Source organism: Mirounga leonina, unplaced genomic scaffold, assembly GCF_011800145.1.
Source record: "Mirounga leonina isolate KUSES-001 unplaced genomic scaffold, KU_Mleo_1.0 Mir_154, whole genome shotgun sequence".
Classification (NCBI taxonomy): domain Eukaryota; kingdom Metazoa; phylum Chordata; class Mammalia; order Carnivora; family Phocidae; genus Mirounga; species Mirounga leonina.
The window spans coordinates 61946983-61962481 of NW_023270389.1; the positions used below are offsets into that span (position 1 = coordinate 61946983).

At 46.9% G+C, this 15499-nt stretch overlaps 1 protein-coding gene across 4 annotated transcripts in view; it reads right to left on the reverse strand.

Annotated features, from left to right (window-relative positions):
• Window positions 1–794: 794 nt before the first annotated feature.
• The window catches only part of AKT3 (AKT serine/threonine kinase 3), a 311247-nt gene continuing 296542 nt past the window's right edge, over window positions 795–15499 (reverse strand). For 2 of the 4 annotated variants that reach the window (XM_035010956.1, XM_035010959.1), the window contains 2 exons: window positions 9616–9718; window positions 795–4450 (listed from right to left, as the gene is read on the reverse strand). In XM_035010956.1, coding sequence (XP_034866847.1) covers window positions 4365–4450; window positions 9616–9718 — 189 coding nt within the window. In that variant the 3' untranslated portion in view covers window positions 795–4364. The remainder of the gene's footprint in view (window positions 4451–9615; window positions 9719–15499) is intronic. The other 2 variants (XM_035010957.1, XM_035010958.1) reach the window with 1 other exon arrangement.

Below are 15499 nucleotides of genomic sequence, written 5' to 3' on the forward strand. Positions count from 1 at the left end.
TCACCTAAGATATGTTAACTGTCCCTAATTCTGTTTGAGGACTACAGTAAATAAATTACACAATATTCTACAAATAGCACCCTTAAAGAATTGTAGAGGTCACTTTATTTTAGCCTCCTGGATCTGTCCATCCCAGTGGTTTCGAGAGAAGAGCACATGGAAGAACGCCCTCAGATCTGGCTGTGTGACACACACGTGCCTGACTAACTCTGGTCCCAAAGCCATTCCTCTACTCAGCTTAGTCAGGAGCAAAGCCAAGTTTGTACAACTGTAGGTTTATGAGGTAAAATCAGAAAAAGGCCCCATCCAAAATAAGTCTAGATAAATCAGACTGGAGTACAACCACCCTACCCATCTCTCACCCACGACTAAGTTTGTTAATTTGCCAATGTACATCCTAAGAAAGGAAGTATGCAGAGCAACACGTGTTAAGGTTATCAGGAAGACATTACTGAGGAGCGACACTCCTGAAGAGCTCTGGGCCCAAACCATCGGGTGTGAAGCTTGTTAGGTCCCTAATGCATCTCCAGGGAGCCCCCTTCTTCCATCCCTGACTTCACGGGAGATGCGCCTGAGACCCATCGCTGAGGGGCCGGCACCTCCCCTTCAGAAGCGGCCCCTCGTCCAAGTTTGCACAACTGCACTATCGCCATTTTACTGAACTAATAACAGAGCAGTCCTGCGTGTGTCTGGGGCTACAAGAGATGGACAATAGTTATTCTTCTCTCACATTTTATACAGGGTAGGTTAATACCAGCTGGAGCTATTAAAAATCTTTTTTTTTTTCCAGAAAAGAATTGATTTTCTGAGACTACAGAACCACATCCAACAACAATAAACAGAGAAGTAGCAGATTGACATAGTGCTTTATTTAAGCCGTCTGTACGAAGGAAAATAATGTGCATCCCTATCATATACGTGTAAAAATACTAAGGATGTACAGTGTACAAAAACAGTTTCTTGTAGTTATTTCACATCCTTGTGGGTCATATACTTAAGGAAATGAACAGTTTTAGTATGACCGACAGTAATAGTAATACAGTTTTTCTTGGGTTCATAGTTGCGTCTGCTTAAAATCCTTAACCAGATGACTAGATCTTGCGCGGATCTAATGAAAGAACTAGCAAGGTCAAGAAATGTCACAAACTATAAAGCTACAGGGAGGTAATTCAATTACCAATTTAGAGGTTTTCTTTTTATTTAAATAAATACTTTACATTTCATGCTTGCCTGTAATGCACTACCAGGAGCAAGATAAGGAAATTCTACTGTAGACAGTACGAACAGTAGCAGCAAAGTGTGTACGTTGAGGTGTAATACAGAGACCCTGCAGTTAGTAAGGAAGGCCCTTACTTTTGTCCTCTAGGAGAAGCAAGGGGCCCCTGCAAGAACAGTCAGCTTTAAGAAGCCGGAAATCAGGTAAGGGAAATGGAAAACAATACTGGAATAATGCTATGTCATTAGTGTAGAAAGCAAAGCTGTGAGCAACCCGCCAAAAAATCCAAGCAGAAATGGCCAATTTCCTCCCAGATGGCTGCATTAAGACAAGAGGGCAGACTTCACGGAAGTTAGTGCGGGATGGAGTCCGCAGCGTCTGACCCGTGTTCTGATGGAGTGATGCTGCGTTCCGGGCCTTGCCTTGTGCCAGCAGCCCCCACCCCAGCCACGGCAGCCCCCACCCCCGCCACGGGCAGCCCCAAGGGCAGATGCGGACACCTCCCTCTACACACGCACACACGCACGCACCCTTGTTTTCCTGTCATTCCTCCGCACCAGCTGATGGACACCTGGGAGTGAGAGCGAGGGGCGCTGGACGTGAAAACCAAGGAAAGGCCCCGCGGGCCCCTGGCGCATCTCGAGGCCCAGAGCGAGCGAGCTCTGCACGCGCGTGGGCTGGGGACCGAGCCAGCTGTGAGGAGTGGCCAGCCCGGGGCACTGTCAGCGAGGTCATTCATCCTCAGGAAGTGTCCTTGGCCAAGGTTATAGGAAATCACCTTAAGGTTGCGGGGGGGAAGCTATCCAAGTCCTTAGTGTACGGGGTCACCCTCCTCGAGACAGAGGGCTGCTCCGCACAAACATCAGCCAGCCTCAGCCGCCTTCTCTGCCTCTACCTGTTCCTCTTGGATAAAACGGATGTGAGACAACTTACAGGACATACCGTCTAGTCTACTTTCTGGTCAAAGTGAAACATTCAACAGAATTCCAAGGAGGGAGAAAAAGTGAAGCGACATGTGTAAGTAAGAATGAACTACCATGTCCTGTAACTTCCTACTCAATGCTAAGGATGAACTTCACTCAGGTAGGAACATGAAAAATTAGGATAAAACCTATGTCTGAATATGTCTTAGCTGCCTTAGTAAAATGCCCTTTGACCCCCGTCAGTCCCAGTGGCCCGCCCACCGCCAGCAGTGGTGTCTCATCTACAGATCCACACTTCCAGCGCCACGAGGCTAAGACATCTGCGTATGAATATGATTCATCCTACATAGAAAGTCACTTGCTCTTCCACACAATGCATCTGAGTCGTCATACCGCGTCATGCCGCAGTGTTCCACGGGGAGCTGTCAGAACGTGTGACTACAGACATCTCCACGATCGCTCCACGGGGCCGGCTGGCCTCCCGCGGCCGCGGCGAGCGCCCCCAGCCCCTGGACTTCATAGGCTGCTTTGGAAAATGTCAGCTCCTAGCACCAAAGGGTTTAATCTGAAGATCATCATTAATGAAGGAGAAAGATGAGGTTTGCATACATGTCCCCTTTCAGTGAGAAATGTTGGAATTTGGGGACATGAATATATACAGAAAAAGAAAAGTTGGAGGTGTTCTTTTTGTGTGTGTTGTTTTGTTTTCTCCCTGATGGCTTAATTCAGTGATAAATGTACCATGATCAGAATAAACACACCAGGTTCTTACCCCTTACTGCCTACTTTGTGAATACTCGAGATGTGTGCATTTTGCCAAGTACGGTGCCTTTGTCACGGTCACGCCGGTCGCAGTTCCTTTCATGGCGAGACGTTGCCGGGCCGTCAGAGCGTTTCCTTTCTCAAACGGTCAACAGCAACATCCTTCTGTCTCAACCCCTTGGCATGGAGAGCTGGGGATTTTCTCCCTTTGAGCACCAAGGGGTTCAGTGCCAGCATCTCTTCTCCCAAAGCCCAATTCTAACCAATGTGTACAATTTCAGAGCCTCATGAAATTTTGTTACAAAGGAGAAAAAGTGCACGATTCTCATTGCCGTGTACATTCCTTGCACATGGGTCAAAATAAACTGCAGTGAGTCTAGTTCATGTAAGTTGGAGCTGCATTTGCTAACATGACACACAATTTTCTTCACTAAGAAATAAATACTACTGCAATATAAACAAAATCATAAAAGGACATTCAAAGTTTTAACATCCGAGAAAAAGCTAATTCACGTAGAACTGAAAGTCAAAACTTAAAACAAATAAGGCAAACACCTGTTTACCTTGGTGTACAAATTTTGGTGAAAAGCAGGATCATTATACCTGTCTACATTCTTCAGCCATCAGAGGTGATAAATATCAAGAAGGGAAAAAGGTTTCCAAGCACAGTTGGGGAAAAAAAAAAAAAAAAAGCTCTCTGGTGCAAATCGTGTCATCGAGCCTGTAAGTGACCTTGCCTCTGCTGTGCATATGCCTCCTTCCTTGGAAGAGCAGTGTCCGTCTTGCCAACGACCGCCCATGAAATCTGGACGTCCGGGTGGCACAGCAGGCTTCCTCTGCAGTGTCCATCAGGGACTGCGTGTGCATCTAGCGCTCTATCTCAACAGTCGTTCGGTCCTTCTCTCAGATGCTTCCCTACGGATTCCGGCCAGGTCTGAGTGCGCGATCCCCACCGTACGCACTGATCTCTTACGCCTTCCTACAATTCTGCATATGCACATCACCACCCTGCCACAATTGCTTGTTCTGAATTATAAACTAAATCTTCTTAGTCTAATTAGTTTTCGATGTATCTTCTAGAAAGTTAAAAAATGTACCTAGAATCAGTGTATCTCATTTAGCCTTCACTGTTAGGGAAAAACAAAAACTAAAAGATCGAAAGATGACAATTGGTGCACAAGTGAACAATGGTGGGCTCATGACTTCCAAAGATTGTAAAATTACCTCTTAAAGTTGCTAGAATAGTAAGACAGTAGCAGCAGCGGCATGAGACCGTAGACGGAGATACAATTTCATGCAAAAACAAACAAGTGTGTTTGCGTCCATGTGTGTTCTCGTGGGGGTGAGAGTGGGCTGGGTGTCTGGAGGCGCTCCTGCTTTGTAAGAGCTACAACTGGTGTGATGTCCGGGAATCATCTTGAGGAGGAAATCTGGGATGACAGTGAAGGGGCAGGACGGGGGCCTTACTCGCGGCCGCTGGCGGAGTAGGAGAACTGAGGGAAGTGCGGCCGCCGCTCGTTGTCCACGCAGTCCATGCCGTCCTCGTCATCTGCAGGCACAAAGTGGCCACTTAACGTCACGGTTACTGTTTGCAACGGTATCTCTGGTCTACGCGGTTCTAACAGCTAGCACAGGGAAGGTCAGCCACGGCAACAAGCTCCGAGACACTTGTGGCCAACCACAAAACACAATAACGACACTCACTCCCCAAACGATCTCCCTCTCACACGCACGATCTATGAAGAAAGAACACCCTCACGTCGACTCCCTCGAGCTGTGAACATCTCAAGACCCAACATGCTGTGAAAAAGTACTATTGAACAAAACCAGATTTTTTAAAATAAGAAGGTTGCGAACGATCTTCAGTAACCTCCAATTCCACGAAACTACGCCCGTCCACACTGCAGCAGGCAGTCAGGCCTAAGGCACCAGAAGTGTCTGTCTGGTACCAACGGCTTCAAATGCATGTATTTTTTCTTCTTGGTGCTTTACGTGTGACTGCGAAATAAAGCTTCATAGGAGTCCTTGATTTGACATTGTTTACATCATTTACTCTCCATCTCATATCTGCCTTCGGTCACCATTCCTGGTTTCCCTAAGATGCCCCTTTAAACCAGAGTGAAGAGAGGAAGACAAAGGAAGAGGGAGAGATATCAGCATCTAACGCTAGCCCCTCTGGAAACCAGCAGCAAGCAGAGACATGAAGGCATGGAAGCAAGGCGCTTTCACTTGGGCTGCCCCCTTTCACCTTCTCTGCCTTCTTGTATTCAAAAGATCTCGAATGATCCCCCAAGCCCTTCTCCTAACTGTCCCAGTGATTAAAGTCCCGCATGGCCAGGAAGCTCTTCCTTCTATGTGGTCACACGTTCAGTCACCCTGGCCACACCATCCCCTGTGCACCTGCTCCAGGCTCTGGGTCAAGTCCAGCCGCCCTTGGGGCTCCTGTCTATGCAGGAGGTGCCCACAAAGCCTCTCCTGCTCTCCCCAAGTGCACGGGGTCAGATGCTGTCCCACAGAGGCGGCTTTCCAACACCCAACCTTCTTTTCTTCAAGCAAAATAATTCCACTTCCTCCAATACCCACAGGGAGTACAGTGCCAATTCTTTACATTTTCCAGCCTCCCCAGGAGCACCAAGAGAAAACACATAGGCCTCTGTATGGCGGGCACTGACCCTGTCACGCAACAAGGATGACGCTCTGTGCTCCTCCATGACACACATTCCTCCGGTGAGCAAACTCACTGTGCTTCCGTTGGGTATACTATTCTGAATACAAAAGATTCTAGAAATGGGAGCAAGCGGTTAGCCAAAATTTGTGACCTCGGATGTACCAGAAAAAAAAATCACTGGATGAGGTGGCAATCAATCCATGAAGAGGATTTGGGGCTCCCTGCTCTGTGTAGACCATGGACCTCCAAGGGCTTCTGTCCTTCTACAGGGAGGCCTTTCGACTACATCAGCCTTTCTAGAGAGGACTGACTTGGGGAGATCTCTGCCTCCTTATCAAATACTGGTTAGACAGCAAGCAAACCACATGCATCGTTCAAATCAAATACCTTCCACAGTATTTCTGGCTGCAGGAAAGGCGCTGGGAATGATGGCCTATCTGTATAAAAACTAGAGAAAAGGCAGCTGCAAGCTTAGTGTTCAGATTCGGACACATGCCAATCACATGTCAAGGAAACAGCGTTCCCCACTAACAGCTTTATTTGGCTGAGTGTTTCTGCACAGTGAACGTGCAGAGAGCCCATGTGGGAGGCTGCAGGTCAGTTGAGAATTAAGAGAGTCTTCATTCTGCCACTTCAGATAAAGAAATCTCAACCTCACAGATGGGCAAACAAGAACCCCACACCTTGAGATTCTTTAAAGCCCATTACACCACTCCCTCACCGCGGATCCCTCCTGCTCAGCCACAGTGAGGGGCCAGTATCTGATCCTGCCCCAGGGACAGAGGAAGGAGGAGCCCTGGGCCCACAGGTGGGGGGCTGGGGAGAGAGGGGACAGCGGCCTGCCCGAGCCAGAGTCCATCACACCAACCATCTGTAACCCTGTTCCTGCTCTGAACGGAGCGTTGTAGAGACAGTTGCTGATGACACACCATGAACCCATGCTGCAAACACGAGACACACCTGGAACAAGAAAGCAGGGCTCGACTCCCTATCCCACATCAGAATCCGTGGCCCAAGGAGCCTCACTTCCTTATAGCGTTCAACAAATGTAATTACATGGCATTAAAAGCTACTCGATCTCAAAGAAATCCTCTCTTCCTACAAGAGGAAGGCAGAGAACCATTAACGGATAGAATGCAAGACGACACATTCCAAAATCTGTTCAGTTAATTAACACCAATGAGAACAATCTGGCATGTGACCACAGCTGTTTGTCGGCAAGGAACACTTTGCCTGTCGAACTGCTGATTTGTTCTAAAAAGTAACTCCATTCTGTGTCCTAAAAGCCAGGTGGTGAGTGGGAAGGAGGCCGTCGCTAACTGAGGGTACCGCAGAGGGCTTCCATGAACAAAAGCTCCGTGCTTTAGCTGCTGCAGGGCCGCTCACCAGCAACACCCCTCAAAGCTGCAAGACGATTATGCTACATGTAATCACAGTCCAAGGTTTCACTGAATCTCCTTCGATCCACCTCTTAAGGGGATCTAGAATGTTTCCAGGGACCATCCCTTTAAAGACCCGGCCCTGTGCTCCCCAGCCCTCCCTCCAGCGGGGGCCTCGGGCCTCAGCTCAGCCTGCTGAGCGCCGTCATCTGCTCCCTCTGCCGAGGCCCCAGCAGACGCAGGATGCTGCTGCTGGACTCGGGTTTCTGGGTTCGGATGTCCGCACAGCCACACGTTCCCAGGCCTCCATGGTAGGTGGATTCTGGAACCCACATTGGAAAGGACTACAATGTGTGAGCTTCCTGCTGATCCCTGTCTCAATCTAGAAATAGACTCCTTATCCTTTCAAGACCCCAAGTCACTGGGCATGGACAGCATTCCCTGCATCTAAAATGACATAGATTCTTTCAAAAAGGGGGTTGCTGTAAGTGAGGAAACATTTTGTATTACTGATCGAGAAGCAGAGACACCAGGTTCAGATGATATTCTAGAAACCACGCTGGGTGATTTAAAACGTCTTTGAACATTTCCGTCTCATTTTATAAAGTTCTAGAAATGAAGCCACAGGGTGCCTGTTAATGACATATTCTCAGGGTGACAAGTGCCCAGTGAGTCTAGAGTTAGGGGTAAGGCAGGCAAGGTGAATCTTGAAGAGATCTGAACCTCATCAGCCAGGGTTTTTTTTTTTCTTTTTCTTTTTTTAAAAGATTTAATTTATTTATTTGACAGAGACACAGCAAGAGAGGGAACACAAGCAGGGCGAGCGGGAGAGGGAGAAGCAGGCTTCCCGCTGGGGCTTTGTTTTTGTTTATGTTTCTGGGTTTTTTTAAATATTTATTTGTCAGAGAGAAAGAGAGCGCGCACAAGCAGAGGGAGCTGCAGGCAGAGGGAGAAGCAGACTCCCTGCTGAGCAGGGAGCCTGACGTGGGGCTTGATCCCAGGACCTGGGGATCACGACCCAAGCCGAAGGCAAATGCCCAACTGAATGAGCCACCCAGGCGCCCCTGGGCTTTGAAATCAAGTCCATGGTGAAGAAGGACCCTGGCCAGGGCAGCGCCTACTACAGAGCTTTAGATTTCACTGATTCACAGTCATGGACATGAGAGCTGCTCAGCTGTGTCCCTCTGGGCTCCCACTCCCCAGCTGCCTCTTTAGGTGGGTCCCCCCACCCCAGATTGGCACCCACTCTCCTCTGCAGGGTGTTCGTTGTACTGGACCCAGCCTCACGCTTCAGGTGGTGCGTCCCAGAACAAAGAACACGACAGACTTAAACAGGATCGAAGCTAGGGCTCTTCAAAGCTGTCCAACTCCAGGTGCTTTTCCCACCAGGACAGCTTCTCAGGCACCACAGGGGAATACCAGGGCTCGGGGCCACTACCCGGCCTGGCATCCCCTTTCCTGGAGGGCGAAGTGACCTGCACCTTTCCGGGGAGGGAGTGGCAGAGCCAAGCGTGACACAGTCACCCCACCAGGCTCTCCTTATCCTCCTCAGCCCTTTCTTTGAGACTCAGCCTCATGGGTCTCTCCCATCTGAAGCAAGCTCTGTGCTCACGGCTTTGAATTCGCAGACCCTGCCTATTTCTGTGACGTCCATGACCACGTATTTAGTTGTCTTATAGAGTCCACAAATGCCAAAGCTCTATTTACAAAAGAGAATGGTCTCCAAGAGGCTGAGGCTGAGACAGAGATAGGTTGGGACCTCGCCCTCTCTGTGCTCACTGTGGGTGTCATGCAGGGAGGGAGGCCGAAGCACAAAGTCCTGGGCACGGATGGCCAACAGCACCATCTGTAAAGAGCTGGGCCTCCTTCCGGCTAGGAAACGACCAGGCACTCGCCATAACGTGTTTATGCCTTCACTTCATACATATTTACTGAATGCCGACACCGGGCCAGATACCCAGCCCGGAGCTGGGGCTAGCTGTGAATAGGAAACCAAGCCCTTTTTCTCAGGGTTACTGGATTCTAGTTGGACAGGCAGTAAACAGAGAAACGAACAAATTAACCAGAAGAGTATCAGCAAGTTGCCAATGCACAGAATCAAGGGGTGGGGGATGCGGTGCCCAATGGGCTGCGCTGTTCCTTGGATTGGGAGGTGAAAGCAAACTCTCTGGGGAAGTGACATTTAAGCTGAGATCTGAGGGAGTAGGAGCTGTTGATGGAAATGTCAGGGAAAAGAGCATGGAAGGCAGAGACAACTGTTAGCACCCAAGTCCCGAGGAATGGTGAGGTATGGCATGTTCAGGTGAGACTGAACATGGGGACATGAGTGAGCCATAAAGGGTAAGGCAAACATGGGAAGGGTCACTTTCAGAGTCCTTCCAGCTGATGGCGAAAGAAAGTATTAGAACAGTAAAGAAGGGCAAAGTTGTTTACAAGTTAGTCTATGATTCTCAGGCTACAATTTTTCTTTATGTAATTTTTCCTACTCCCCAAAACTCTTCTCTCAGCTACCTGTCTTTGAAACTTCCACATGGAACTCCATATTCTTAAGCAGGATGAAATAAGTCACCGCGGAATCTGATCTTAAAAATAAATATCCAATCAAGAGAGTGGCTATTGTCTTCCATTATATTAGAATGTTATCAAGTGCCTGTCAGATGTACTTACATTTTTCAGGTGGAGTTATTGTAATAGTCTGAGCTGTGAATTCTTCATCAAAATATCTGGTATCTGTCTCAGATGTAACTTGAGGCTTAAAAGGAGGTACAAGCTGCAAGAAGAAAGAAGAAGGGTACTGTTAACACATTTCGGTTTAGAGAAATTCATTTCTAGGATAAAATTAGAGAGCAAATAATTAATGGAACAGTGCCAGAGACCAGATCGCTGAGTCACTGTATACAGGAGATGTGGCGTTTGGCTTCCCAGTCAACAGTCTGAGCACAGAACAGGAGGTACTTGGTTGTTCCGTATAAAATTTGACAGATTATGTGAAACAGAACAAATGAGAACCAGAGAATAGGGTGGAAAGAGGATACTGAAAAGTCCTAATTTCCCCACCAATCACAAACATACACACAAACCATATGGATGCAAACCCTGGCACCAAAATGCAAGCTTCTCCCGAGCAGCAAAAGCATGACTCGTCCCCTAGTCTCTTCCTGGCGCCTGGTTCAACAGCTTATTAGTAATACTGAACACAACTTAATGATACAGTTTTACCCCCCAGGTCACATAGTGCTGCCCCTGTCCTTGGCAAAGAACTATACCCGCTTACTTGAGATAAGCATGAACGCCTGCCCCCCGCTCCGGGACAGGGGCCTGGGGAGCCCCTGAAGTTACATGCCGTTTTGTCCCTTGGTTGCATCCGATCCCCAAAAGGGACAGGGACCCAAAAGAGAGTAGAGGGACTGCTCTCGGACTGACAGAGCTGGACGCCTCTGCCTCAGAGCTGCGGAAGGCACGGTGCGGGCCAAGTCTGGGGCTGCTGAAAGCCTCTGGGACCTCCACTGGGCAAGGACGAGCCGGAGCTGAGGTGGGACTCCTGCTCCTCAGGGCTCTGGCCTCACAGGAGAACACGGGGAGCCCCGTCCCAGAGCCTGGAGTCAAGTATCCGCTCTCATGAGTTTGCTGCACAACAGGAGATGCTGCTTTTAGGACAAAATTCCCGAGTGGACAGAAATACGGAGAAGCGGGGGACAGAAATCAGTATGTTTTATAAAAAGTTTACAGAAACCAACAGAAACACACAACTGGCTTTAGCTCAATGCATTTTCCCACTCTTGTCGCCAAATTTATGTTAAATAATAAGGCAAAAATCTTTACTCCCTAGGCAGACTATGTTTTCAAAAACCAGAGGGTGAGCAGAATGAAAAGCACCACACATCTCCGTTTATGCCACGTGTAACAGAGCATTTTTAAAAATTTTATTTGACAGAGCGCGCACAAGCAGGGGGAGGGGCAGAGGCAGAGGGAGAAGCAGGCTCCCCGCGGAGCAGGGCGATCGTGCGGAAACTCGATCCCGGGACCCCGGGATCATGACCTGAGCTGAAGGCAGACGCGTCACTGCTGGAGCCAACCAGGCGCCCCACTAACAGAGCATTTTTAATCCCTTTGCCTCATCATTCTTTCTCTCTGTCCCAGGACACAGCCAATCTAAAGCCTGTTACGAGCAGGCACTTTCTGGGGGACGAACCTAGATCCGGTTCCACTTCTGACCCGCCGCGGCGTCGACAGAACAGTATGGCTCTCCCCCCACCCCCGACCTCCCCGGGGCCAAGCTCCTCAGCTGTGTGGGCCCTGCTCTGGGACGCCGCCGGGCCGTGCAAACACTCACTCCACCGCCGGAGATCTCCCCTCCTCCACTCGGACACAAGGGCCCGCTTTTCCCGGGCGCCACACTCACGCCCCCAGAACAGCAAAGCTGAGCGGACCGCACAACTTGCCGTTTTCCTCGTTGGGAACCAAGAGGTCACGGCCTCCACCTGCAGGAGACCGGAGGCTGCGGCTCTGGTTGGGGTCACGTGCTACAAATGCCCCCAGATAGTTCTTCCTCATCCTTCCAATCAAAACTTCACAAGACACGCTTTTCGGCAGAAGGGGGCTTCCGGGCATGTGGAGTAGGCTGTGCTTTCCGCGGCCCGCCCTTCCCAGCGGCTGCCTTCTGAGGCAAAAACGACAATCGACTTCACGTTCCGGGGAGAGCAGCGGTGAGAGAGCGCGGGGTCCCTTGAAACTCAACAGAAACTGGAACGATCTTAAAACAGCTTCCAAACGTGACGGGGGCTTGAGCCGGCCTCGGTTCAGAAGCCTTCTGACCTCCTCGCACCGACGGCCGCCCTCCCCGCCGCCGCCTCTCCTCACGCGGCTTCCCTGTCCTTCGCAGGCCTTTCAACAGCCCACTCAACGCCCTTACGCACGCGCGCATGCGCACAAAATGTACGTGCGTTCATCTCCTGCCGCCGTTACACCTTCTCCTAACAAAACATAAGCTCGGTGATGGCGAGGACGTCTAAGGACAGTTTTATTGAGGTATGAGTGACCTACAGTTAACCGTACATGTTACGCTTTGACGGGTCTTGCCATACGTACAAAACCATGAAACCGTCACCCCAATCAAGATGTGCCGGTGTCTGTTTCCTCATGAGCCTGTTGTGAGCCGTCCTCCCCCGTGCTTTCTGCCACCATGGCCTTGTTTGTAATTTTCCGGACTTTTATGTAAATGGAACCGCATAGCATGTATCTTTTGTCTGATTTTTGGCACTTAGCACGATTATTTCGAGGTCCATCCCTGTCACTTCAAGTGTCACCAGCTCCCGCCCCCCGTATGCTGGGTGACACTCCACACAGGTGTGCCCGCATCCATCGCTCCATGACCTGTCATCGGACATGGCGTTCCTTCTAGTTTGGGGCTTTTGCAAATAAAGCTGCGAGGACTCCTGGGTGTCCAAGTCTTTGTATAGAGATGAGCGTTCATTTATTTTGGACAAATACCGAAGAGTGGAATGGCTGGGTCACATGCTAGACATCAAGAACCTGCCAGACTGTTTCCCAAGGCAGTCGCTTCATTTTATGTGATTATCCACCGTGTACGAAAGGTCCAGTTGCTCCCCGTTCTTGCCAGCACTGGTTTGGTGGGTTTTTTCAACAGCAGACATTCCAGCGTGTAGTGGTGGTTCACTACGGGCTTAATTGAATTTCCCTAATGAACAATCATCTTTTTCGTGAATTTACTTCTTTGGTGAAGGGTCTGTTCAAATATTTGCACCGCCCCTTTTTGGTCAATAAGTTTCAAGAGTTCTTTACATAATCTGCATGCAGGTCTTTTAATCAGATTTGTGATTTGTAACTTTTTCCCGTTTGTGACTTTTCCTTTAATTCTCTTAACAGCGCCTTCTGAAGAACACACATTCTTAATTACGCTACCGTCTGGTTTATCAGTTTTTCTTTATGGGTCATGCACTGCCCTCATCTACTGAATCTCTGCATAACCTAACACCACAAAGGTTTTCTCCTGTGTCTTCTTCTAGAAGGCTCTACACTTAGGATCATGTTTTGAGTTAATTTTGTATATGCTGCAAATTAAAAAAAATATATGGATGTCTAATTGTTTCATCACAGTTTGTTGAACTTAACTATCTTTGCACTTCTGTTTTAAGTCACTTAACCATATTATGTGTGGGTCTAGATTTCTAGGTTCTCTGTGGGCAAATAAAAAATGTTATCTGTCCAGGGACGCCTGGGTGACTCAGTCGGTTAAGTGTCCCACTCGATTTTGGCTCAGGTCATGATCTCAGGGGTCGTGAGATTGAGCCCTGAATCGGGCTCCACACTCAGCAGGGAGTCTGCTTAAGATTCTCTCACTCTGCCTTTGCCCCTCCCCCCATGGACACATGCACTCTCTCTCAAATAAATAAATCTTAAAAAAAAAAATGTTATCTGTCTATAACAACTGTACTGATTACTGTAACTTAGCAAGTCTTGAAGTTGGGTAGTATAGGCTCTCCAACTTTGTTTTCTGTCAAAGCTGTTTTGGCTACCCTATGTCCGTCCTTGGCATTCCATATGAATTCTATAATCAACCTAACAATTTCTACAAAATAGCCTGCTAAGCTAATCTTGATTAGGATTGTGTTGAATTTATGTATCCATTTTGAGAGAACTATCATCTTAAAAATATTGAGCCTTCTAAATCATGAACACATTAGACCTCTCCATTGCTTTAGGCTATCTTTAATTTCTCTACAGTATTTTTTAGTTTACAGTATGAACAGCTTTCACATCTTTTGTCAAAAGTATTCCTAAGTACTTCATATTTCTGTTGCTATCATAAGTGATATTCTTATTAGTCTCCATTTTGGATTGCCTGTTGCTACTGTATACATTTAGTTATTTTTGTATTGTGCAATCTTTTATATATTTACTTTGTATCAAGTAACTAATGGGTTAAACTTTCATAGCTTTTTTGTAGATTCCAGCTGATTTTCTATATAGATAATCATGTTGTCCATGAATAAGACATTTACTTCTTTCTTTCCAATCTGAATGCATTTAATTTCTTTTTCTTGCCTTACTGCACTGGCCAGAATCTCCAGTACAATGCTAACAGGGCAAACATCTTCACCTTGTAAAATCACTCAGACTTCCCCCGGTAGGATATTAGTGATAAGTTTTTCCTAGATGTCCTTTATCAGGGTGGGGAAGTTTCTCATTCATAGTTTACTGGGGAGTATTTTTGTTTGTTTGCTTTTTGTTTAAATCAGATGGACGTTGGATTTTCTTGAATGCTTTTTTTTTTTTTCATCCAATGAGATAACCATGTATATTTCTTTCTTAGTTATTATTAATATGGTAAATTATAATGACTTTAAAAAATTTTTTTTATTATGTTATGTTAATCACCATACATCATTAGTTTTTGATGTAGTGTTCCATGATTCATTGCGTATAATACCCAGTACTCCATGCAGAATGTGCCCTCCTTAATACGCATCACCAGGCTAACCCATCCCCCCCAGAACCCTCAGTTTGTTTTTCAGAGTCCATAGTCTCACATGGTTTGTCTCCCCCTCTGATTTCCCCCTCTTCATTCTTCCCCTCCTGCTATCTTCTTCCTTTTTTTTTTTTTTTAACATATAATGTATTATTTGTTTCAGAGGTACAGGTCTGTGATTCAACAGTCTTACACAATTCACAGCCCTCACCATAGCACATACCCTCCCCAATGTCTATCACCCAGGCACCCCATCCCTCCCACCTCCCACCACTCCAGCAACCCTCATAATGACTGACTTTTAAATATTAAACCAACTTTGTATTTCTAGAATAAACCCCACTTGATAATGATGTGTTATTCTTGTATTTATTGTTGGATTTGATTTGCTAAAATTATGTAAAGTATTTTTACACATATGTTAATTAAGGAAATTGGTCTATAGTTTTCTTTTCTTATATTATCTTTGCCTGCTTTTGGTATCAGGTTAAGCTAGCCTCACAGAATGAACTGGGAAATATTGCCTTTTTCTTCAGTTCTCTGGAGGGATCTTTGTAGAACTAATACTATTACTCACTTAAAAGTTTGGGAATTCACTGGTGAAGCCATATGGGTTGGGAGTCTTTTTTGTGAGAAGCATTTTAACTACAAATAAAATTTCTTTAACACATACCAAGTTATTCATGATATCTGTTTCTTCATGGTAATTTGCATCTTTCAAAGGATTTGTCCATTTCAGCAAAACTGTTGATTTTATGGACATAAAGATTTTCATGCTATTTCCTAGTATCCATTTCATACTCATAAAATCTGTAGTGATGTCACCCCTCTCATTTGTGGTATTAATAGCTGTCTTCTTGCTTTTCTGTTCACTTTGGTTAGAAATTTACCAATTTTGTTTATCTTCTCAACCACCTTTCATCAATTTTCTCTATAATTTTTTCATTTTTATTTCACTGACTGCTGCCTCAATCTTTATTAATTCCTTTCTTCTGCTTACATTGTTGGGTTTAATTTGTTCTTCTTTTTCTAGTTTCTCAAGATGGAAGATAAGGTCACCAA